The 22,800-nt window shown below is 63.9% G+C and overlaps 1 protein-coding gene across 5 annotated transcripts in view; it reads left to right on the forward strand.

Moving 5' to 3' along the window:
* CASKIN2 (CASK interacting protein 2) overlaps nucleotides 1-22,800 on the forward strand; it is a 33,102-nt gene that overhangs the window by 1,917 nt on the left and 8,385 nt on the right. For 3 of the 5 annotated variants that reach the window (XM_035342059.1, XM_035342060.1, XM_035342063.1), the window contains exons 2-11: nucleotides 141-849; nucleotides 18,332-18,383; nucleotides 20,144-20,241; nucleotides 20,356-20,501; nucleotides 20,638-20,733; nucleotides 21,502-21,632; nucleotides 21,851-21,959; nucleotides 22,084-22,192; nucleotides 22,499-22,593; nucleotides 22,674-22,791. In XM_035342059.1, the coding sequence (XP_035197950.1) occupies nucleotides 756-849; nucleotides 18,332-18,383; nucleotides 20,144-20,241; nucleotides 20,356-20,501; nucleotides 20,638-20,733; nucleotides 21,502-21,632; nucleotides 21,851-21,959; nucleotides 22,084-22,192; nucleotides 22,499-22,593; nucleotides 22,674-22,791 (1,048 nt within the window). In that variant the 5' untranslated portion in view covers nucleotides 141-755. Of the gene's footprint in view, nucleotides 1-140; nucleotides 850-17,819; nucleotides 18,221-18,331; nucleotides 18,384-20,143; nucleotides 20,242-20,355; nucleotides 20,502-20,637; nucleotides 20,734-21,501; nucleotides 21,633-21,850; nucleotides 21,960-22,083; nucleotides 22,193-22,498; nucleotides 22,594-22,673; nucleotides 22,792-22,800 lie in introns of those variants that run through there. The other 2 variants (XM_035342061.1, XM_035342062.1) reach the window with 2 other exon arrangements.

Raw genomic sequence — 22,800 nt, forward strand, 5'->3', positions numbered from 1 at the left:
CTAACACGAGGATGAGCCGAGTCCCGCCAGGACTAAATATAGTCAAAGTATTCGTTCTTCGGCGCGGATACAAAAGCTGTCGCGACGGAGCCGGGAGGTAAATGGCCTTTGAGGGCTGACTGTGCTCTTCCCCTCCGCAGGTCCCAGGCTGCCGTGCCAGCCCGCACCGGGCTCGGCTGCGCGCGGGGCTCCCCAGCGTGGCTGCAGCGCTGTCGCCAAGAGGAATGCCGAAGCGAGGGGGCTAATGAGCACCAGAGAGGGAGGATCTATGACTTCCAGATGGCAAGAAGCCTGTAATCCCTTTGGGAAGAATTAGGGACTCATCGGCGTGGCAGAGCCTGCCAAGGGGAGCAAAGCGAGGCACCTCTGGCTGCGGAGGCCCGCAGCATCCCGATGCCAGCCCCGCTGGGTGCCCTGCCCCAAGCTGCCTCGCTGGGTCTCGTGGCATCCTGTTGCTGCTGGGAGCCGGTCCCTCAGCACTGAACCCTTTCTCATCTTAACTGATTGCATGTTCTCTGAATGAACCCCGTCTGGGTCCTGCTCCTCCCGACACAAAGGGACTTCTGCCGCTGACAGAGACACTTCTTCCTTCATTTTTTTATGTCCCGTGGGATTTTAAAGCATCTTTCGTACCGGATTTCACCGCCTCTCCGAGCATGTTTTGAGGATTTACAGGCTCATTCTCATGGCTTTATAAACCTCCGGGATCCGAGGGCTTCTTCCTTGTGCGCCGCTGCCGCTCCCACCTGTCCGCCATGGGGCGAGAGCAGGAGCTGATCCAGGCCGTGAAGAACGGGGACATACCCGGCGTGCAGAAGCTGGTGGCCAAGATCAAAGCATCCAAGAGCAGTGAGTACCTGGGTGCGGAGCTGCTGCTTCCCTCGCTCCCTCCGGCCATCGCCGCGTGGCCCCGGGCTGCGGGCTCTGCGCGGGGCCGGTTCAACATCCGCGCTGGGCTGTGAGCGCTGACTTTGAACCTGGCGGATGAGATCCTCCACACTTGGAGGCGGGAGCGCGAAGGCAGCCCGGGCTGGTGAATGACTGAGCTGTAAACGATCCTCCCGGAACGGCTCGGGTTCCCTTCGGGCTCAGCGCCAGGGGCCCCGAAGTGTGGGCACCGAGCGGGGAAGGGCGAGGGGAAATCACAGCGGGGCAGGCGGCGAAGCTGCTTGGGGGGGGATGCGGTACAAAGGGTCTTCAGCCATCGCCGCTCGCTCCTGGCCGTATTTATCTTGTGAAAAAATTATCATCCGAGCCGGTCGACTGGAACCAATTGTCAAGCCTTGAATTTCAGTCTGGTAATGTTTAACCCTTCAGCAGTGCTGTTTTCTTTCATGTGTGCTCGGAAAGGTCAGGCACGAGCAGGCTCGGAGCAAATGCTGGGCTCAACCCACGCTGAGCGTTTGGTGAGCCGGGGGCCTGCTCCTCATGGTGCTGTGGGGGTCCCGGAGGGCCCTTGGGGTCCCTCCCAAAAAATCCCAGAGAAAACGGGGGAGTGTAAAAAGAAAAAAAGTGGAGGAGCAGATTCTGAGAGAGCTGAGCTCCTGGGTAGGTGCTCCGGTCACTTGTTGTGCCCTGCAGAGAGAAGGAAGCTGGAAAAAGAAAATAAAAGGGCGCTCGTCGGCGGTGCGTGACCAGGGGAAGCTGCGCGGCTCCTGTGTGGGCTGCGGGAGCTGCTCTGGGCGAGGAGAGGCCAGAGAAATCCCTTCCCTGTGCTCGCAGCCTGCGTGGTGGCTTCAGCTGGGAAGTTGGTACAGGAAAAACACAGCTGGGACCGTGTCCCTGCTGCAAGGTGCTTGCGAAAGCTCCCTGAAGGGCCCTCCTGGCGTGGCCCTTGTTGGGGCCACGCATCGTGGGAGGGTCTTGGGGCTGCAGGAAACTTGGGGGGAGGAGAAATGTTCTGGGGAGGGAGCTGGGAGAATCAGGTAGGAGAAAGAGCTCGAAGCCTTAATCGGGGTGGCTCAGGGCAGAGAGGCCGGTGCTGAGAGCCGTGCGTTAGGCTGGGGATTATAAACGTGAGATGGGGATGAAATCCCCTGCGTCGGCTCCTGGAGGGATTTGACTGGGGCCAAAACCTGGCAAATCCCAGCAGCAGGGCTGCCTCTTCCTGCCCCTGGAGCCAGCCCCGAGCCTACCTGGGGCACCGAGGGTGACAGGACCGGCTGCCTTCACCGCCGTGCGCTGCTCAGGGTCCCTGGGGGTCACAGGCCGTGGGGGGCCGGTCCTGGGGCTGGAGCAAGGCGGGTTTCCTCCTGCAGGAGGCCCGAGGGATGCCTCAAGGCACTAAATAAAGAACAGCAGCCCTGAGCTGGTGTCCCACGGCCAGGCAGCATGATGAAGGCAGGCTTGGGACACCCACAGCTCTCCTCCCCTGCATGCCGGGGGGAGTTCACACTTGCTTCCTCCGATACCTCTCGCTGTTAAACCCTGGCTGTGTTTTCTCTGGCATCTTCCCTCCCTCCAGCCACAGGGCACCCACGTGAACGCCTGCCTTGAACTCCCCCGCTGCAGCGGCGTCTGCAGGTCCCTCGCTCTGCTTATTTTCATTTTACTCCTTTAGAAGGAGGGGGAGCCAAAAGCCCAGGCCCTGGCGAGGCCACCTCGCCAGCCCCGGTCGCTCCCTCTCCCTCCTCCTGCCCGCGCCATGCGAGCAGCGCGTTGGCTGCTCATTAAAGCCCCTTTTCCATATGACAGGCCGAGATGCCCATTTTTTTTTTAAAATCCCTCTAAGAGTCCTTCTGCTGTCTCAGTGGATTCGGAGCTCCGTCACTGTGATTAGCCCTCCAGGACTTCCTGTGCCTAAAAAAGTCACCGCACGTAAGCAAGAACCGAGCGCCGGTCCCGGCAGCGGGAATTTCAGGGCCGCGGTGTTTAATATGCGCCGTGCGCAAGCGCTCGGCCCCGCGCGGGCGCTGCCCTACAAGGGGGTCACAGCACCTGGTATTGTACGGGGGGACAAAGTTTGGGTTGGGAGGAGCAGGGCCCATGGGAAGGGGACATCAGGACCCCGCCGTGGCCGCTCCTGCAGCCGGAGAGGAGAGCGGGCTGCTCCCGCTGCCCCGGCCGCGCTTTGTTGAGGTTCCCCTGAGCAGCAAAGAAACGGTTCCTCTTTTTAATTTCCTCCCCTCCCCTCCCCGTCTGAGCGCCGCGGAGTTTAATTGAAATTGTTAAACGACCCGTCACGGCTCTGGCCTTGCTCCCTTGGCGATCAATCCCGGCCTTTTCTGGCTGAGCTCCCTAACAATGCCCCAGCCGGGCCGAGGCGGCCGCGTGGGGCACAGGGGCTCGAGCCGGGGCTGAGGGAACCCCTGCCACGGGGTGACGGCTCCTGGGGCCGCACGGCTGCCACGGTGCGTGGCGAGGTTTGCGTGTCCCTGTCCCGGCTGGTGGCGGCAGCAGGGGGAAGGAGCAGGCGAGGGGGGCAGATGCTGGGGGGGTTTTGTCCGAGGCGTGAGCCGTACCTCCCTGCCGATAGCGCGGGATGGAGGTGCTGGGGAAGAGAGCAGGAGCCGGGCTCGCTGTTTGCCTTCCTTTAGGGAGTGGTGAAGCTTTTTGTTTAAATGTGCATGAAGTGCAAAGAAAGGGCGACAGCTGAGCAAACTCGCCTTGAACTCAAGGACGGGGAGCGCAGCCTGCCCTGCTGGGGCTTCGCCCGCTGCCCCCAGCCTGCCTCTGGCCCCTGTCACCAGCCGCAGCGGGGCTTTGGGGACACCCGGACCTCAAGAGCGTGGGTGCCTGGGGTTCAGCTCCTCCTGGGCTGTGACCTAACGAGCTGTTAAACACAAGCAAAGCTTCTGGAGCTGCCTGGGCTGGCTTCCCTCGCTGCTGCATCCAGGCACTACAGGGCACAGCGAGGTCTTCCCGTGCCAGCTCTCGGCTGCTGTCACCCGTCCAGCTGGGCAGGGGAGGGACGATGGCTGGGAGATTGGGAGGGCAGATGTGGGCCAACTTGCTCCCTGCCTCCCCCGTAACTTTCCTCCTAATCCCTAGCAGCTCTGTCAGCCCCAAAGCGTGAGGTTTAACATCTCTCCTCCTGTTTGTTAGCCTTTGCCACCGGCACCGTGTCCCCATTCTCGGCAGAATCACCCCTGCCCTCCCTCCGAGTCCTGCAGGACTTCTTCCTTGTCTCGATGGCAGCAGGTCCCGTGGGCGTGCAGGGAAAAGGGCGCCGCTTCCCTCGACCCAGGAGTTACTCCGTGATGGCAGTGGATGCGCCTTCGTGCCCATCCCAAACCCCGTCATGGTGTCCTTCAAAGAGGACCGTCCTCCCCTTCAGCACCTGCAGGGAGCTTGGGGTGGTGTGGGGAAGAGCCAGGACCCGCCTGCGGCGGGATCGTTATGGGTTCAGGCTGTCACACCCCGCTGCTGGTGGCACAGGGACCGCCGGGCACCGTGCCTGTTCCGGTCCTGCCCTGGGCACTGCAGCTTCCCGGATCCAGCCGTGCCACCGAGCCAGCGCACCGCCCTCGCCGTGTCCCTCGAAGCCCGGCTCTCAACGAGCAGTTCCCAAACATCCTCGCCGAGCTCCTTTCTTCCTCCCCGCGCCTGCTGTAGGTCGGACGGGCTGGACCGGCTGCACCGCTGCGTGCGGGCTTGGGAAGGCCGGGGGCATGCCCGGGGCTGCCACCAGCGGTGCCCGGAAACTTTGCCGAAGCGGGCGCAGCTCCTCGGCCCGCCGAGAGCCACCGGGAGAGCCCGGCCGGCGGTGGCCCCGCGCTGGGGAGCCCCCCGCCCCGCAGCCTGCCGAAACGTGCTTCCAACCAGCCCGCCGTGGGTGGGAGGGGGGAAAAGGAGGCTTCAAAGGCTCCTGCGAGCGCGGCGCGGCCGCCTTCCTGCCGCGGGGATGGCGGCGAGGCTGCAGCTGCATGGTACGGAGCGGGGGGGCTCAAATCCTTTCCTCCTCCCACGGCTCCTGGCCTCTCTGGGGGGGGTCTCTTCCAGCCGTCGTGTGCCAGCCCGCAGTTTGCTTGGCGCTTTTTGTTTGGTTTTCTTGTTCCCCCCAGCACACGCTGTCATGAATCGCGGCTGCCCCAGCCCGGGGGGGGGCAGTTTATAGCCCCTTGTCTTTTTTTTTTTCTGGAAGGACGAGCCCCACACAGGCAGCGGCAGCGAGAGGAGCGAGGCCGCGATGGTTTTTAAAGCTGGCCTCTGCCGGTTGTTGTCTTTGGACAGGGGCCACGGGCGGCCCTGCCGGGGCCTGGCTGCCACCGCTGCACCCGCAGCGAGCGTCGCCGCGCCGAGCGGGGAGATAAGCCCCAAGCAAACAATGTCACCAAGGCAGACGGAGCGGCTGGTGGGAAGGTGTCACCCAGCCCCTGGGGCACGGCCTCGACATCCTGCCCCGCTCTGTACCCCATCGCCCCATCCTGGGTCTGTGTTTCTGCCCAAATCCTTTGCAAACCCCTCGGCAGGGCGGGCTTCAGCTCCTTGCTGTGGCCTCTGCCACCTGCAGCTGCTTCTTTTCCTGTCTGGGTGAAATAGTGGGGAGGAAAAAAAGGGGGATAACGACGGGGGGTTGCATAAGGGACATGCAGGGGAGCTGCTCGGGGGTGTTGCTGCCTTCCCCGGGGGTTGGCCAGCAGCTCCTGCGCAGCCCAGGGCCGTGTCCGTCTCTCCCGGGGAGCGGAGCTGTGCACGGGGCCGGGCTGGCGGCGTTTGGGCCGGCAGCAATCCCCAGCGCAGCAGGCGGGAGGCTGAGGTTTGGGGCGGGCGAGGGATTTCCGTCACTCGGGCATCTCCCGGTGACTCAGCCCCGGCCACAGGGCTCTGCTCTCCCTCTCTGAGAGCCGCAGAGGCCGTCTCAGCTGCCTGGCCCAGAAACGTGGCACCATTTGGGTGCCGACAGCACCGAGGCGGGCGGGCAGGGAATCCCAGAGCAGCGCGGGACAGCGCTGCTGGAGGCAGGCAGGCTGTAACGGGGACAGCGCTCCCCGGGGCAGGGGAGGAGACGCAGCAAGGACACCGCTGGCACTGGTGTCCTGTCCTCCTTCTGCGTGTCTGGGACGCGCTGGGGGGGGCACGGGGCTGGTGGCAGGGAGCTGCGAGAGGGCAGAAGGAAGGCTTGCTGAGCGGCGGCAGCCCAGCCAGGGGTGCTGTGGTGTCGTCCCCCTCCCCCCCCCCCCCCCCGGGACAGGGGGTCAGCTCTGCAGAGAGAAACTCCCTGGTTAGTCCGTGGTGTGGGAGCGTGGCCTGTGGGGCTGGGGGGGCTCCTGCTGGAGCTCTGGGTGTGCTCTGGGAGCGCCTCTGCTGCGCGCTCTGCCACGTGCCTGGAAACGGCCCCACACGTGCCCGTGCTCCCTGGCTTTCCGCCACCCAGGAGGGAAGCTGCTTCTAGATGGAAACCTCGCCGTGCTCCTCCTCCTCCTCCTCGTGCCTACTGGGGCTGAAAATCTCAGCTGTGACCTAGAAAAGCCACCCGGAGTGTCTCCAGCACCCCGGGCATTGGCCCTCTTTGGAGCGGGGACAAGGCCGTCCCCAAGGACTGCGACCAAGTCAGCAGCACGACTCGTGCTGCGTCTCCACCGCGCTCCTGAGGCCGAGGGTGGGAGACCGTTTCCGCAGGCCGAGGAGCGAGTTACCCGATTCCAGCACCTCTCGAGGAGGATGGTTTGCAGCTGAGCTGGCTGGGAGCGCCCGGCAGCATCCCGGCGAAGGCCGGGAAGAGTTAAAGAGGCGCTCGGTGCCGTGCGTGTGTGTGTGCATGCACGCGCCCTGCTTTGTTTTGAAAAGCGCCTTGGCTGGCCTGGCCCCGCGCCAGTCCCGGGGCCGCCGCTGGCAAAACGCAGCTTCGGCAAAGAAGTATGAAAGGGCAGAAACTAAATAACAAGAAACCACCTTTTCTGGCTCCTGCGGCAGGCAGGGGGTGGGGAGCCGAGGGGTGGGAGCCGCGAGCTTGCCGCTTTTCCCCCAAATTGTGCCACGGATTCCCCCCCAAATCACCCCCTGGCTGGAGAGGCGAGGACCTGCCTGAACCTTGGGCCTCACCGAGGTGTCCCGGTGAGTCACAGACCTGTCTGGAGATGCCCAACCTGCTTGGAAACGGCTCTGCCGGAGCGATCTTTACCCTCCCGGGGAAGGGCAGGACGCCCTCGCCCATCCCTCGCTCCCGTCGGACGCCCGGGGCCGCGGCAGCCCGCGCGCAGGGTTGGGGGGCGCTGGCACCGCGAGCTGTTTGCAACCCAGGGAGAGCGGCTGGGGCGGCAAATCAGCGCCGCTTCGATGGCGAGATAAGGGAGCGGGGCCGACCCGCGTGTGCAGCAGGTATGCGGCTCCTGCAGCATCGCAGGCTTGGTGCAACACGTTCACGGGTGCGCTTCCTCAAAGCCCTGCCAGCGCCGCTGCCGCTCCCCCAGGTTGGCCCCAGCCAAATGTGTGCAGGGAGCGCGCGGGCCCCCCAGCGCCGCCGCGTGGCCCAGCCCCTGCCCCTGCTCGCCGGGATGGGCCGAGCTGGGGGTGGCTGCGCCGTGGGGTGCAAAAACTCCTCGGGGTTTCCTACCGCTGCCCTGGGCTGCAGGCACCGGTGCCGATGGTTGCGTAAGGCACCCGGGCCTTCCCGTCTCGCAGAGGGACTCGAGCAGAACTCGTGGCCCTCAATTTGGTGGCCATGCGCAGTAGAGAGGACGGCCTGGGGCGCTCGAGCTCTCCGACCTTGTCCCCTTGGAGCAGCAGGCTCAGGGTCTCCGTGGCTCCTGTCCTTGCTCCGTCCTTCCCTCCCCTCCTCCAGCAGCCCAGCTCTGGTCTTGATCTCGTCTCTTTGCAAGGACGGGCGTAGATCAGGGGTTTTGGGGCTTGAGCCGAGGTGGGTACAAACACCCCCAGGGAAAGCACAGACTGGGCAACCCCTGGAGCTTTCCCCCCATCTTTGGAGGTTTCTCTGCCACCCCTGGCACGGCCAGGCCACGCCGTGCAGCAGCAAGGCGACGTGAGCACCGCTCACCTTGGCAGCTTCCGAAAGGGGCCAGAGTCCTCCGTGGTGGCTAATCATTGCCTACAGGGGGACGCGGTGCCCTGCGAGCCCGGCCAGCAGCGCAGGGCAGCGGGGATTGCTCTGGGCTCCAGCCCAGACCGCTCTGGTCACCCTGAAATACCTCTGGGTTGGTTTTGTTGGGGCTGATGTGGTGGGAAGGGCTGCTCCCGTTTTCTGGAAGGAGCTCCCGGTTATCCCGGGAGGTTAAAAAGAAGGGAGATGCTCCTTGCAGGGGAAGAGGCAGCGGGGCACGGGGCAGCCAGGAAAGCCCTGGCAGCCAGCAGGGATTTGAGCTGTCCCTGGCCGTTTCCTCGTCAGTAAAGCCACGTCCCAGAGCAGGGCTGACTTCTGTTCACGTGAGGAGGTGCCGTGAGACAGTTCCTGCTCGCAGCCTGCCTTTGTGGCTCAGGCACGTGGGTTTTGCCTCAAGCCCATAGCAGCTCCTTGCCCCTCACGCGTGGGGCCCCCAAACTTGTGTTCCCCCGGGGCTGGCGGAGCTCCCTGCCTCGGGGCGGCTGTCCCGGGGCTGTCTTTAGCGGCACGTGCCGGGCTGGAGCTGCTTCGCCTGGAGCCTGGAGTGGGTGGGGGTCTCCTCTGCCTCCCCACCGAGTCGCGGCTCTGCTGCACCCCGTTCCAAACGCCCGTGGGGCCCAATTCATGCTGGAGACAACCCCAAATGTTTTCCTGGCTGGGGTGCATGTGGTTTGCGGGACACAGGAGCCGGAGGAGGGAGGGCCGATGCGCCAGGGCGCCTTTTGCCCTTTTGCTATGAAAACGAGCCGCTGCGACCCTTTTTCCCCCTTTGCACCCCCCTCTTTCTCCTCGCCACCCCCTCCGGCGGGTGCTGCAAGGCGGCAGGCGGGGTTTTCTGTGCTCGGCTCCCAAGTCCTGCCTTCGCCGCCAACTCGGGCTTGCCGGGGCCGTTCCCGACACGCACCCGGCGCGCTGGAAAGGCGTAAACAGATCAGGTTCCCGGCAGGGGTCCAGGGGCCGGGCAGGCCTTGGCTTGTGGCCCACCACCGCTCGGTCCCGTTGGGGTGCGGGAAGCGCCGAGGGAGGGTGCTGGGACCACGGGGACGGGCCCTGACCCCGCTGTAAATCAGCCCTGGTGCGTTCTGTGGTATGCGGGGGGGGGACAGGGCTGCTCCGTACCGCCCTTGTCCCCAGCTGGTCCCCGAGCAGCTGCCGGATGGCTCCGGCACGGCTCTGGGGCCACAAGCCCAGGCTGGGTGATGCGAGGAACCCCAAGCAGCTGGGGTGCAGGGGGGGCAGGAACGCGGTGCCTGGAATAACTCAGCAGCCGCTGAGGCCCAGGGCGGGACGGGCACAGAGCCCCTGACGTGTCCCCGCTCCGCCCAGGGGACAGGGGGACGCCTCGCCCATGAGTAGGGCATCGCTGGCTGCCGCAAGTGTTTGCCGGGGGAATTTGCTTCCACCTGGGGACACACAGCATGGTGTGGGGCACCACTGCCCTGTGCCACGGCCGTACGGCTGTCTCGCCTCCCCTGGGGACCAGGGAACCCTTTCCTGGTGCAGCGAGGTGAAAATGTCCCTACGGACAGGGACAGGCAGGAGAGCAAAGGTGGGTCCTTCTGTCTTGGGCTCACCCCAGGCTGGATGAAGCTTTGCCTGTGCCAGGTGGGATGGATCCTTCCTTTCCCCTCCCTGCGGGCAGTTTCCTCTTGGCCTTGGCACGTGACCTTGTGCAGGGAAATAGGGTGGCGAGGAGACATCGGTGCCCGCCGTGCCCGAGCTGCTCCCAACTCACCCTTCCCTTTACCCAAGCTGGGGTTTGGAGAGGGCCCTGCCGGCCCCGCGGCACGTGCCCTGCCACCCCCTGCCGCCTGGGAATGCCGAACTGCCGCTGTTTGATGAGATCCTGTTGCTCTTTCCCAACGCAGATGCCACCAGAGGCTGCAGCACCACGGCACCTGCAGGAGCTGGGGCTGCGCAGCGTCCCCAGGGCCAGCAGGAGCAGGACGGAGGCTGTGTTCGGGCTCTGCCTGGAGGGAAGGAGAAGGTCTGCTGGAGCTGCTCAGGTCTGGGTTGTGGTGCGGATCAAGCTCCGTGCGCTTGCTTGAAGGTGGCTGTGGGAAGCAAAGAGCTGCTTCTGTGGTCTTGGCCATCCCGGAGAGGCAGCAGCCCCTCGGGAGAGGGAATCCTTGTTTCACACGGAGGGAAAACATCCCCAGACAGGGTCCTGCTGCCTTCCCCATCCCCTGCACGGCCGGGGCCGCGCACATCCCGGGGGACCCACCGGCGCGTTCCTGAGCAGGGCTGGCTGGCAGCAGCACCGGCTCGCGGGGTCAGAGTTGAGGAAAGGCATCTGTGAGGTATTTTTAAACACTTGTGACTTCAAACCCCGTCCGCACGGCCGCGAGCAGCGGTTTGAGGTTAGCGCTCGGCTGCAGACGGCCGATTGCCCCGGGGGTGCTGGCAGAGGGGGCAGATTGGGATCCCGGCCGCTGCAGTGCTGGGCCTGGGCCCTGGGAAGGGGCGATGGTGCTCGAACCGTGGACCCTCTGGGTGACCTCGAGCGAGTGGCTTCACCTCCCGGTGCCTCTCCTCCCATCCTGTGTGTGCCTTGCCTAGATTAGAAAGCATCCAGGGTGGGGACAGCGGCTCCGGCTGGCCCGGCAGCGCTGCTCCAGGCACACAGCCACTTCCCCCCGGGGCCAAAGGGTGAGGAAGTCACAGGATTTCCAGTCACCGCATCGCTGCGTGCTTCGAGGACCGGCTCCACCGGCCGGAGCGGATCCCAAATGCCGGCTGCCACGTGCAGGGGACAGAGGAGCCCCTGTGGGTGCCGAGCTGGGGCAGACGGGGACAGAGTAGAGCGCCTTAGGGCAGCACCGGGCTGCTCCCCCAGCCTCAGCCTTGCCCTGCCTTCCCCAGGAGTTACACAACGTGCTGCAGCCTTCTGAGCTGGATCCCTGCTCCAGTCCCTTGAGCTCACGGGGTTTTTGCCGGTTGCTCTCGGCTGCTCTCATTTTTATCTGGGGCTCGTCGTTGGAACGGTAAAATGAATAGTTAGGTGCTCCTCTGGAGCGTCAGATCCCTCCAGGTGTAGGTGGGTTGCTGCGTCCCTGCCCGCCCTCCCTAATTAACTGTTGCTCAGTGAATCCGGACCGACTGACCTGCCCTCATCCTCCCGTGCGAGGTGAGCCCTTCAGCTGCCTGCTCCCAGTGCCCGCCTCTCACGTCCGCCACCAAACCCGGATGGTGGTGGCAGCAGGGCACGCAGCCCTGGCCCCGAGGGGACACCTGGAGGCACCCCGGGAAGAGGATCCCCCCCCTCAGGGCTGCCTCACGCTGCTGCTGAGGTTGTTTCCCTCGCCCGGGGCTCCCTTTGTGCTCCCATTCATGCTGCTCGCGTGGTGCCCCCACATCCTGCTTCCCCCCTTTCTTCCTCCCATTGAACGTCTGCCCGGTGGAGTGTTTTTCCCCAGATGCTGAAGTTTGTGATTTTCCCAAGCTGAGTCTGCACCAGTTTGCTCTCTGCTGCCTTCCTCATGTCTCGGAGGCCCTTTGTGTTATTCCTGTCCGTATCGGTGTGCCCAGCACCCCCCCGGGTGCTCTTTACATCACATTCATGAAAACTCTGAGGGTGCCGATGCGCCCCCTTTGCCTGGGAACCCGCAGGGACGGGCGGCCCCTTCCCTGGCTCCTCCTGGCAGGGAGTTCGTGCTGGACCGGCTGACCAGGAGCCAAAACACGCTGGTAATGCCAGAGCAGGTCCTGGCACCTGCACCCCGCAGCCCCGGAGGTGTCCCCGGCGTCCCCTCGGCACAGGTGGGGCTCAGCACTCTCCTTTCCGGGGCGGCCGCGGGAGCCGCACTTGGCCGCTGGCCCCCTCCGCTATCGCCCCATCTCTTCCCGCTCCGGGAGGTGTCCTGTCCTTTCGGAAGGATGGGGGAAATGGAAAAGGCTCCACCTCTTCCCTCGGCAAATACAGCTCCTCTGAGTTCACATCCTGCAGAGCGAAATAGCCAGGTCCCAGCAGGGACGGTGACTTCACCTCCCGGTAACGCGTTTCCCCGGCCAGCTGGGAAAGGAGCCTCCGTATCTCTGAAGGAGCCGCCTGGCTTCCCCCACCCAAAGTCTTTCCCAGCTGTTTCCACCCTGACAGGGGCCGGGGGATGCAGAGAAAGATTCCGGCCCCGTGGGGAAGGGGAGCTCCTGTTCGGCCGCGGTGCCTCGGGGTCAGCCACGAGGCTGGGGGAGCCCTGGGGCTCGGGGGAAGGAGTCGCGCAGGTGCAAACCCCAAGGTAGCACGGGGAGACGGAGCGAGCGCCCTTTATCCTTCTGAAATCTTTGGGGGGGCCCCAGACCTGGAGCAGGGACACGTGTTTTGCTGTTGCAAGGAAAGGGGTGACTCCAGACACACATTCCCAAAGGGCTCTTGTGGCATTGCTTCCCCTCCTCGGTGCTGGCCCCCTCCGTCCCCACCGAGGCTGCAAAACCTCGGGGTAGAGAGGCGAGAGCTGCACCTTCCCCAGCTGCACGGATGGGGACAAGGCTTCCGACTTGGCTTTTCCTTTCATTGTTCTGAGCGGGTTTGCTTTGAACGAGCTGTGTGTTTTTTCCTGCTTTGCTTAGAGGGGGAAATGGCAGGGGGGAAATTGGGGCTCTGGCTGGGGGTCCCTGCGGATGGCTGGGGCCGTGCTGCGGGTGAGGGATGCCTGGAGTCTGCGCTGCGTGGGGATGCTGCCCCTGCTGTTTCCGACCTCTTTTAAACACTTCATTGTTGGATTTTCCCTGCGAAAAGCCAAACAAGGAAGAAGTCTCCGGCTCACTCCAGGGTCCCACTGCCGTCAGTGGTTGTGGGTTCCCCAGGCCAGCCCATGGAGGAAGGCAGAAGCTTTGGGCCTCTCAGACCCCTCTGCTGCCTGCTCAGAAATGGGTTTGTGGCTCCTTCAGGTGAAACCTTTGCACGAGGGGACCCAGTGGGGTGCTTCCAGCGAGACACGGGGCTATCAAAGCCAGGAATGGAGCTTTTTGTGCCGGGCATGGTGCAGCCTCTGCGGCGTCAACGCGCGCAGGGCCCTGGCCAGGTCTGGTGCAGCCCACGCCTGGCTTCAGAAGGTGTCTCAGTGGATAGACACTAATTATCCCCGAGGAGGTGCCAAGACTCTGGGGTAGGGAATGATGAGGGGTTCCCAACCACCTAGCTCTCTCCCATCGCCGTTTGGAGTGTCGATGGGATCTGCCTCCCCGCCCCTGCCAGGGAACCCAGTGGCTTTGCCCCAGTTGGACGCGCCCCATGGGCTTGGAGCTGCTCGTCAGCGTTGGCCGAGAGCCCGTTTAGGGGTGCTGTGAAGCCTCAAACCCCAGCACGAGCCATTTGTGGGCAGGAAGGCGCTCGTGGCATCCGGGTGCTCGGCCGGGTGTCGCAGGAGGCAGCACCGTGGCACGCACCGCCACCCTCCCGTCTCCTCAGGGAAGATCAGGGGCCCCTCTCCACCGGTATTGCCACCTTTTGGGGTGCGAGCTGGTGGCTGCGGCAGGCAGCCAGGGTCAGGAGCCTCTGCTCTCACCCAGCTTCTGTCCCAGGCTCGCTGGGCAGCTTCGGTTGTGTCTCTTGGTGTCGCCGTGGCCGAGCTCCTTCCCTATCAAAGCAGGCGAATCTCTTCCGAAGCGGTTGGGAAACAGCGCTTCAAATAGCCGGCTTGCTGGGCGGCCGCGCCGGGAGGAGCTGGGTGTGGGTGGCCGCGGCGGACGTGCCTGTGGACGGAGGGGTGGCAGGAAGGGGAAGATTCCCGCAGAGGAGGGATGGATGTCACCTCTTCACGTCTCATTTTCTTGGCAGACACCAAGTCTGCCCTGAGCCCCCGGTTGCAAACCTGCTGCAGGCCAGGGCAGGGCTGCTCCGGGCCGTCGAGGCCGGGCAGAGCAGGTTGGGTGAAGCTGCCACCTCCTGCCACCTCCTCCTCCAGCCCCACGGGGTGGCTGGCTCCCTGCAGGAGGCGCCTGGTTAGCTCCTCCAGCTGGTTCAAGGCCTCAGCGGGGACAGTCCCCTGGCAGATTTTATTTTCCCGGGAGCGTGTGCGCTCATACTTGGTGTGTTCAGAGCGTGCAGCTCTGCTCTCACCTCCTGGGGCAGCGGGCACGTGTCCCTCCAGTGCCCGGGCAGAGCACGACACGCGATGCATTGGGCACACGGTGCTTGGGGCTGGGTGTTTGGGGCTGCTCCTGGCTGGTGGCACGGGGATGCTTGGGGTGCCGGGACACCCAGGCCTGCAGCGTGGGGTCTGTGCCACGCACGGCCAGCACCACGCAGCGAGGGAGCTCCGCTGTGGCACACAAAGTCATGGGGGGGGGGGTCACAGCAGGGGGCAGGCAGCCCTGCTTTCGTGCACCTCGCCAGTTCAGGAGGCCCCAAGGGACGCGTGGCAGGTGCCCGGGCTGTTTGGGTATTTCCCTCAACGTGCCTCCAGCACAGCGCTGGAGGGGAGAGCGGGCGTCCTGGTAGGGACGAGGTCCCTGGTGAAGGGCGCGGGTGAGTCACGGTGCCCGGCGTGCTGGCACAGGGGGTGCCGGCAGGGCTGGGCGAGGGCACGCCTGGCTCCACGCAGCCGGCACAGCCGGCGCCGGGCGAGCGCCCCGGGGGGGGGGGTAAATACGGGTTTGTGCCGGGCCGGCTGCCAGCGGTGTGCTGAGGCACCCGCCCTGGCCGGTTCCCCCCTCTTGGGTGCCCCCGTGCCCCACGAGGAGCTGAGCACAGCCCTGCGTGGCCCTGGCAGGGAGCTGCCCAGCCCCACGGGGAAACTGAGGCACGGCGGCAGCGGCGCGTGGCCGGAGGAGGTTGATGGCTCCGGGGAGCTCCTTCACACCACCTACATGGGGCCGTGCCACCCCGGGCTCCCCCCCCCAGGCAGGTGTAAGGCAGCTCCCACCCAGCCAGCGACGCGGGACTGGAAACCCTCCGTGAGCAAGCGTCCAGACGCTGAGAAGCAGCGCGTTCCCCTGGCCGGGGTGGAGCGATCGGCCGCGAGGGTCGTGGCACTGGATCGTAGCGGAGCCTCCACCACGGCCGGCGTCCCGAGGAGCACGTCGGCCCGCATTTGTAAGCAATTTGCTGGAGCTCTCTGGAGGTGTTTCCTGCCTGCCGCTTTGGCAGCCAGTCGCCGCACAGAAGCTCGCTGCCTTCCCTTGAGGCCTCGCTCAGCCCCGGCCAGCTCTGCCGAGCCTCGTCCTGCCCGGGCAGGAGCAGGCGAGCGTGAGGGGCGCGGGTTGGGGCCGGCGGGACCCCCAGGAGGGGCGCGGGGCTGAGCATGGAGGATGCACGCATCCAGAGTTAACCCTTGGGGGGGTGCAGAGCCACACTTTTCCCTGGAAATGTCCCCATCTGGGTGTTCTGCCTTTTTTCTGGTCTTGGCTCAGGGTTAATCCTTCTGGGAACTGAGCGTGGTCTCTGCAGGGAGCAGGGCTGTCGGCCAGGCCCACAGGCTCTCCGGCCCCGGTGCAAACCCAAAGGAGGTGAGGGGGCATCCGGGAAGGATCCGACCACCCGCCACATCCCGGTGCCGTGGCTGGATCAGCCCTGCTCTGCCTCACAGGGTAATGGGTGCCTGCTCCTTCCCCTGCCTGCGCTTTATCTTTCACCCTGGCTTCAAACCCTGCGGATCTCCAAGCAGTGATTTACCCAGCTACAAAACGGGGATGGATTCCTTCCCTGCCCCACCAAGAGAGAAGCTTCATGTCATTTCCACTCAGGAAGAACCCCAAAGGCAGAGGCTGCTCCCAGCTCCCCTCTTCATCCCTGCTGCCTGCCCCACGTCCTGGCACAGCTCTGCTGGATGGACCATGCAGGGCCGCCAGAGCGGGGAACTAATTTGAGGAATGTTGCTTGGGGAAAGGAGCAAAAACACAGGAATTTGACCGTGCAGATGCTGGCTGCTGCCTCCCCAGGGCCACAGGGACACCAACTCCAGGACCAGCTCCTGTGGGGTGTTTCTGCCTCTTCTGGCTGCACTTTTGCTCGGTGGGCATCTCCATCCAGCCCTTCTCGTCCCACATTGCACACCTGGCTCGGCTCTGCCGCTCCTGCCCGGGGGCACGCTGAGGATCCATCCCTCTTCCTCCTCCCCAGAGCCCCAGCTGCAGGCGCTGAGAGCAAATCCCCCGCGGCCTTCATTTCCCGGTGCACAGAGCCTCCTTCGGAACTGCGTATGGATGAGCCCTGATTCAAAGACGGGGGTGCTGGAGGCCCGGCATGAGCGCTCCGCTTTCGGCTCCAAAGCTTCTTGTCTTACGCTGTGCCAAAAAGGTCGCAGGTCTCTGGAGCTCCTTCTTTATGGCGTGGAAAGCAGAAAGCATCCCTGACCAGCCTCGTCCTGCGGCCGAGCAGGAAACACCAGCTCCGGGGGCGTTTCCGTGCTGCCGGGCAGCCAGGGAAGCTGGTCCGGGACTTGCTCTGAGTGATTAAAGCTGCTGTCGGTAACTCCGAGATGAGGAACCCTTCATTTAGTCTTCAGTTTGATCTCTGTCACGTCCTTTGGAAATCCCCCGGCAGCTTCTCGGCTCTTCCTGCTCCCCGTTTCCAGGTTGTGTCAGAGATTTTCAGGTGGGGAAGACGAGGACTTTTCCCAGAGCAGCCAGCGGCCTCGCAGGCTCTGCCGGGTGCCCGGAGCGCGATCCTGGCTCAGAAAACGCCTCTGTAAAACGCACACTGCGGGGACTGGCGTTTATTGTCTCTCTGTGACTCAGATGAGAAGTGGCCGGCTGCTTTACAAGGGAAATGTTAGTTTTTCCTAAGTGTCAGGTCCGCGGCCCTGGCTGGGCGGGGAAGCAGCCCCTCTGCATGTGCCACCGCAGCCAAGGGAAGCGGCTTTTCCTTGAGAGAGACCCCAGATCCTCGGGTTTGGGGCAATAAGGGGCTGGAAGGAAGAAGGCAGAGCACCGCTGTCCCCGGGAGCAGCCTCCTTCGGAGCCTTCGCACTTCTGCGTAGCTGCTGCTGGGCACGGAGCTGCCCGCGCGGCGCTGGTGAAGAGCTAATTACGGTGATCCCATCCCGATCTGCTCTGCTGTGGCAAGAGTCACGAGTCCTTCACCAGCAGCCACTCAGAGCCCATTTGCAGTTAATGAGGCTGTTTACAAAACATTTTAAATTGCAGTAACGAACGTGCACCATTACTTGGTTTCCTTTTAATTACACATTTGCATGATGAATGAGCCTGCCCCCTCTTCAGCTCTGCTTTCCGGCGGGGGGGCTGCATGGGGGATCGAGGTGGGCGGAGGGGCTGGGAGAGGAGAGAGAGGAGGAAGAGGAGGAGGAAGAGGAGAGAAAAGAGGAGGAGGAAGAGGAGAGAGAAGAGGAGGAGGAGGAGGAGGAGGAGGAGGAGGAGAGGGCTGCAGCACCAGCCCCGCCGGCCTGCCCTGCTGCAGGGGAGGTGGCTCCTTCCCCAGGACCCCACCACATTTCAGCAGGGCTTGAGTGGCTGTTTCAGCCCGTGCTTATAGCCCGGCTCCCAGACTTCGATTTTCCGTAGGAAACAACACAAACCTTGCAGAGCATTTAATCCTCCCCGGCTCGGCAGCGATGGGGCTGCCTGGAAAAGCAGAGGAGGAGCAGCCGCATTTCTTGCCCCCTGCATACCTTTCCCTTTCTTTCCCTTTTTACTTAGCACATGAATTCCAGAGATGTTAATCCGCTCTCAACCCCTCGGTTGAGAATAAAACGTCCTCTCTGTGTGGGAGGAAGGAATTCATTCGAATTAATTGCGGGAAGGAGCGGGGAGACGGGGGGCGCGCGCGCGAGCCTGTGACGAGGGTGGGGTGAGCGTCCTCTGCCGCTCGGTGGCCCCGCAGAGGAGGGGAGGGACAGGCAGGAGCTGGGGATGTCCAAGGTGGCACAATCCTCGCATTCATGGCTGGAGGCTTCAGCCTCTGCCCGCGCCGTAAAAATGCCAGCCATGTGGTCTGTGGGGCTGGCCTTGGCGGCTGCGGCAGGCAAGGACGGCGAGTGGGGGGCGAAACGGCTCCGCTCAGCACTTTTGGGGTGCTGCTGCTTATAAAAGGAGGGAAGCGACATCCCTCCTCGCAGGCTGCCAGGAGCTGCGGGGTCCCGACCCATCCCGGGGCCGTGGGGGCGCGCAGAGATGGGGCAGGGAGGAAAGAGGGAGGAAGAGATGTGAGCTAGAGCGGGCTCAGCCCGCCAGAGGGTCCGTGGAGGTGACTCGTGGAGGTGAAAGCAGAGCAGGAGAGGGGAGCCGTGGCGGGGATGGGGCAGGCGCTATTCTGCGCGCTGGGAGGTCAGTGTGGCCGCGGGACGCGCTTCGTGCGGGGCACCGGGGTTCCCAGGCAGCCCTGTGGGACTGCGGGGCTCTGCCTCTCACCCTGACCTTCGCCTCTTTTCTCCGCAGAGCTCCTGGGATCCGCCAAGCGCCTGAACGTGAACTACCAGGATGCGGACGGGTGAGTGCTCCCCGCTGCGCGCCTCCTGCTCAGCGCCTGCACAGAGGAGGGCACGGGTTTGCTCGGGGCAGCTTTCCTCAACATCCAGTTGGGTCTGCCTGGGTATTGTAAAGCTTCTGAGGTTAACTGCTGAGCCCGAGCAGTATCCCGAGGCCGTGCCACTTGACGAAGCCAGGGCAAGCCCTACAGAGGCAGAGCCAAAGCCTTGCGTGGATCTGAGCTAAGGGCTGCGCGCTGCCCATCCTGCACGGGTGCTGGAACGACAAAATTCTTCCTAAAGCGCTTCTGCGTCCCCCTCCGTAGGGCTGGGGGTTAAAAAAGGGTGTAAAATGTGCTCAGGCACCCTGCGTGCTGAGTGCTGGTTAACGCCGAGCGCAGCAGCCGTCCATCCAGCCGCAGCGCGCGCACGTGCTGGTGTCTGCGTTTAACAGCCCGGGAGCAAAATCCCTTCGTCCGGGGGGGTTAGAGAAAGAAAAGACGAGGTTGCTAAGTGACCACAGCATATTTGCGTAGCTCATCACTTCCAAAATCCAGGCACTTAATAAGCCGGGTACTGAGAGGTAAGGAAACCGCAAAGGCCCGTAAAATAAATAAGCGCATTATTCTTATTGAATTAACTCCGAGCCGTGCGTTATTAGCACTGGTTTATGAATCGTTGTTGTACCTAATTTCTACATGTTTTCTTTTCGAGGACTCTGTAGGAGGAGGTGTCGGTCGATGAGTCCTAGCAGGCCAACAGGGGGTTGGAAACGGGCAGGATGGCTGTCTTAAAATAATACTGTGCAGATGGAGCTTAACAGAAAAAAAATGTAATAATGGAAGCGATGATCTGATGCTGATAAGGCACAGGGCTCGCGTTCGGGCGGCTCCGGGAGGGCTGCTGGGGTGCGAGGGGTCCGTTCCCCTCTGCAGGGCCACGTGCGGTGTTTGGGTTATAAAAAGCACTGCTGGGTGTGCTGGGCTTCCCTGGGGGGCGGGGAGGGGGGCAGCGGGGAGACAAGTCCCGTGCACGTGGGGCCACACCGTGCACCCCCCGGGAAAGCCCTGCTGCCGGCGGTGTCCTCGTCCTTCGGACGGGTGGGCGAGTGTTTGTGCAGCCCCCGGGGCTGGCTGGGGGGGATTTCCTCCCCTCCACGTCCTTATTTTGGGGTGGAGGTTTTGGCGTGGTGGTGTGGTGGCTGCGTTTGAAAGAGGGAGCAGGCCTCCCCGCTGCAGTCGGCCCTCCCGTTAGCCCAGAGACCCCGCAGGGTGCAGTGGGTCGGGAGGAGAGCTGTGCTGGTCGGGCCGCGTTGGCGGTGCAGGGCTGGGAGGCCGCCGAGCCCTTCGGAGCCTCCCTGCTGGTGCAAGAGCCCTGTGCTGAGCCGTAGCCCTTCACGTGACAGCACAGGGGGAGCACGCTGGGCAGCCAGGCCCCTTTCACAGCCCCGAGACACAGACCTCATTCATTACCGGCGGCCTCCCCCGCTGTGCCGTGGGCTCCCGGCATCCCTGCTGGCACGGGCAGGGGGACGGCGCAGGGACAGCCGAGGGCACGGAGAGCACAGAGGGCTTTATCTCCTCTTTGCTCCGGGGAATCCCGTGGGCTGACTGGGAGCTGTGTCTGGAGCAGGGTCAGGAGCCATGAGCCATGAGCAGGATCAGGAGCCGTGAGCAGGGTCAGGAGCCGTGAACGGGGTCAGGAGCCATGAGCTGCCCCGGTGCGTGTCCCCATGCAAGGCAGGGGTACAGGGACACGTGCTGAGCCCTGTCTTGTGCCGTAGGTTCTCGGCGCTGCACCACGCGGCCCTGGGCGGCAGCCTGGACCTCATCTCGCTGCTGCTGGAGGCACAGGCCACCGTGGACATCAAGGACAGCAACGGTAAGGGGTGACCCCCCCTGCTGCACCCTGCATCTGCGGCAGCCAGCTCAGCCCTCCGAGCGATCCCGGGGGACTGAGCCCTATCCTGCCCTGCTGAGCGCTGTTTCCCCGCAGGGATGCGCCCCTTGCACTACGCGGCCTGGCAGGGACGCGTGGAGCCGGTGCGGGTGCTGCTGCGCGCCGCTGCCTCTGTCAACATGGCCTCGCTGGACGGGCAGATCCCGCTGCACCTCTCGGCGCAGTACGGCCACTACGAGGTGGTAAGTGAGAGGCGGCGCCGCCCCGACGGGGTCTCTCTCCTGCTGGTGAGAGTAGGAGGGAACATTGCACTGGGCAGGAGAAGGCAGGGGCACAGGGTGGTGCTGAGCTCCCCATAACCACGTTGCTCCCCCGCAGTCGGAGATGCTGCTGCAGCACCAGTCCAACCCCTGCCTCATCAACAAAGCGAAGAAAACCCCCCTGGACCTGGCCTGTGAGTTTGGGCGGCTGAAGGTGAGCACCCTCCCTCTGCCACCAACCCCGAAGCCTGGCAGCAGCACCCGCCTCCTCCCACGGCTGGGCAAGGCCGGATCCTGAACCCCTGAGCTGCGGGTTTTGCTCCCAGCCTCGCAGCGGGGCAGCAGAACCTGGGCGTCCTCGCTCCCAGGTCCCTGCAACTTCCCCCCGCCCGCCCCAGCTTTGCTCCCGTGTAAGCACAGACAGGCTGAGCTCCCTAATCCCCACCAGCCCGGAGCGCCTGGCTCCGCTCAGCTGCTCAGGATCCCGGCGTGGCTTGTGGGGCCGGGGCCTCCCTGCGCCCCGGGAGACCCCAGCCGAGCCAACGCCGTGGGGCTGGGCTGGCGTGCGGCCAGCCAGACTGTCTCGTGCCCCCACCGGGGAGGGGAGCGGGGGCACATTTCCATTTCTGGAGTATCTATAATATCTGCAGCTATAAACAGGGCAGTAAAAATAACTCCTCTGTGCCTTTGGGCTGCCCTGCGATGCCGAGAGTCGCTCTGGGCTTGGAGAGGCTGGAGTTTTTTAGGGTTTGGTCTGAAAAGCCTGATTATGGGAAGACTATTTCTGGCTGTGCTGACCTTCTCCAGCCCCTCACAACAGCGTGGCCCTGCCAAGCTCCGTCTGGGCCCCGCCAAGCCCTGGGGCTGTGGGATGAGAATGGTGGGACAGGGAGCACGCAGCTGGCCCTGGCAGCAGCCAGCTTGAGCCCCATGCTGGGATGTTGTGACGATGACACCTACAGCTCTGCTCACCCCTGTGCAGGTGGCCCAGCTGCTGCTGAACAGCCATCTGTGCGTCGCCCTGCTGGAGGGACAGTCCAAGGACGCGACCGACCCCAACTACACCACCCCGCTGCACCTAGCAGCCAAGAACGGGCACAAGGAGATCATCAGGTAACCCCCACCAGCCCCCGGCACTGCCTGATGCCAGAACAACACCACAACTTCCATCCGACGTCCTCCTAAACCCACAGCCCTGGTACAGGCCTTGGTGCCTCATCCCCAAAGCCTCAGCGGAGCAGAGGGCTGTCCCTCTCCCACTGCAAAGCAGCCGATCCCCCAATCCCTGTACCAGTGGCCTCCTGTTCATGCCTTTCCCTCCTCAATTCCAGGCAGCTGCTGAAGGCTGGGATTGAGATCAACAAGCAGACGAAGACGGGCACAGCCCTGCACGAAGCCGCGCTCTATGGCAAAACAGAGGTTGTGCGATTGCTGCTGGAGGTGAGCACCAGGGGACAAACCTCTCGAGCTTGGCCTTCGCCTCCCTCCCATCCCCTCGGTCCCTCCGTCCCCTGCAGGGTGGCTGCTGCAGGCTCTGACACTAACCACGTCCCCTCCTGGGCAGGGTGGCGTTGACGTGAACATCAGGAACACCTACAACCAGACGGCACTGGACATCGTGAACCAGTTCACCACCTCGCACGCCAGCAAGGACATCAAGCAGCTGCTCAGAGGTGAGATGGGGCCTGTTTGTGGCCAGGCCCTGCCTGGCACAGAGGGGCACTTCTCCCTGACGAGACCTGCCCCGTGCTCCCAGCTCCTCCTAACAGCCCTAAAACAGCCGAGCTGCAAGTGTTGGTATCTCAGTCCCATCGTGTACGCTCCCATTCTCTGTGCCAGCAATCCCCAGAGACCGAGTCCTTCCTGCAGTATTGATGTTCTCTTCTCCCCTCTCCTTTCTCTTCATTTTCTCCTCCCGCCTTTCTCAAACCTCTCTCTCGCTGTGCTCCTTTTCTCTTCCCTCCATCCCTTGTCTTCAGAGGCATCAGGAATCCTGAAGGTCCGAGCTTTGAAGGATTTTTGGAACCTCCACGATCCAACTGCTCTCAATGTCCGGGCAGGAGATGTCATCACGGTGAGGGCTGCTCCCCACTCCCCGTCCCTTGTCCCCGCCGCTGCCTGGTACCAGCCCTGTCCTCCTCATCCCCACGGCAGGTCCTGGAGCAGCATCCCGATGGGCGATGGAAGGGGCACATCCACGACACTCAGAAGGGCACCGATCGCGTCGGGTACTTCCCCCCCTCCATTGCCGAAGTCATCAGCAAACGAACAGGTCGGTGGC

This window comes from Oxyura jamaicensis, chromosome 18 (assembly GCF_011077185.1).
Source record: "Oxyura jamaicensis isolate SHBP4307 breed ruddy duck chromosome 18, BPBGC_Ojam_1.0, whole genome shotgun sequence".
In the NCBI taxonomy this organism is placed as follows: Eukaryota; Metazoa; Chordata; class Aves; order Anseriformes; family Anatidae; genus Oxyura; species Oxyura jamaicensis.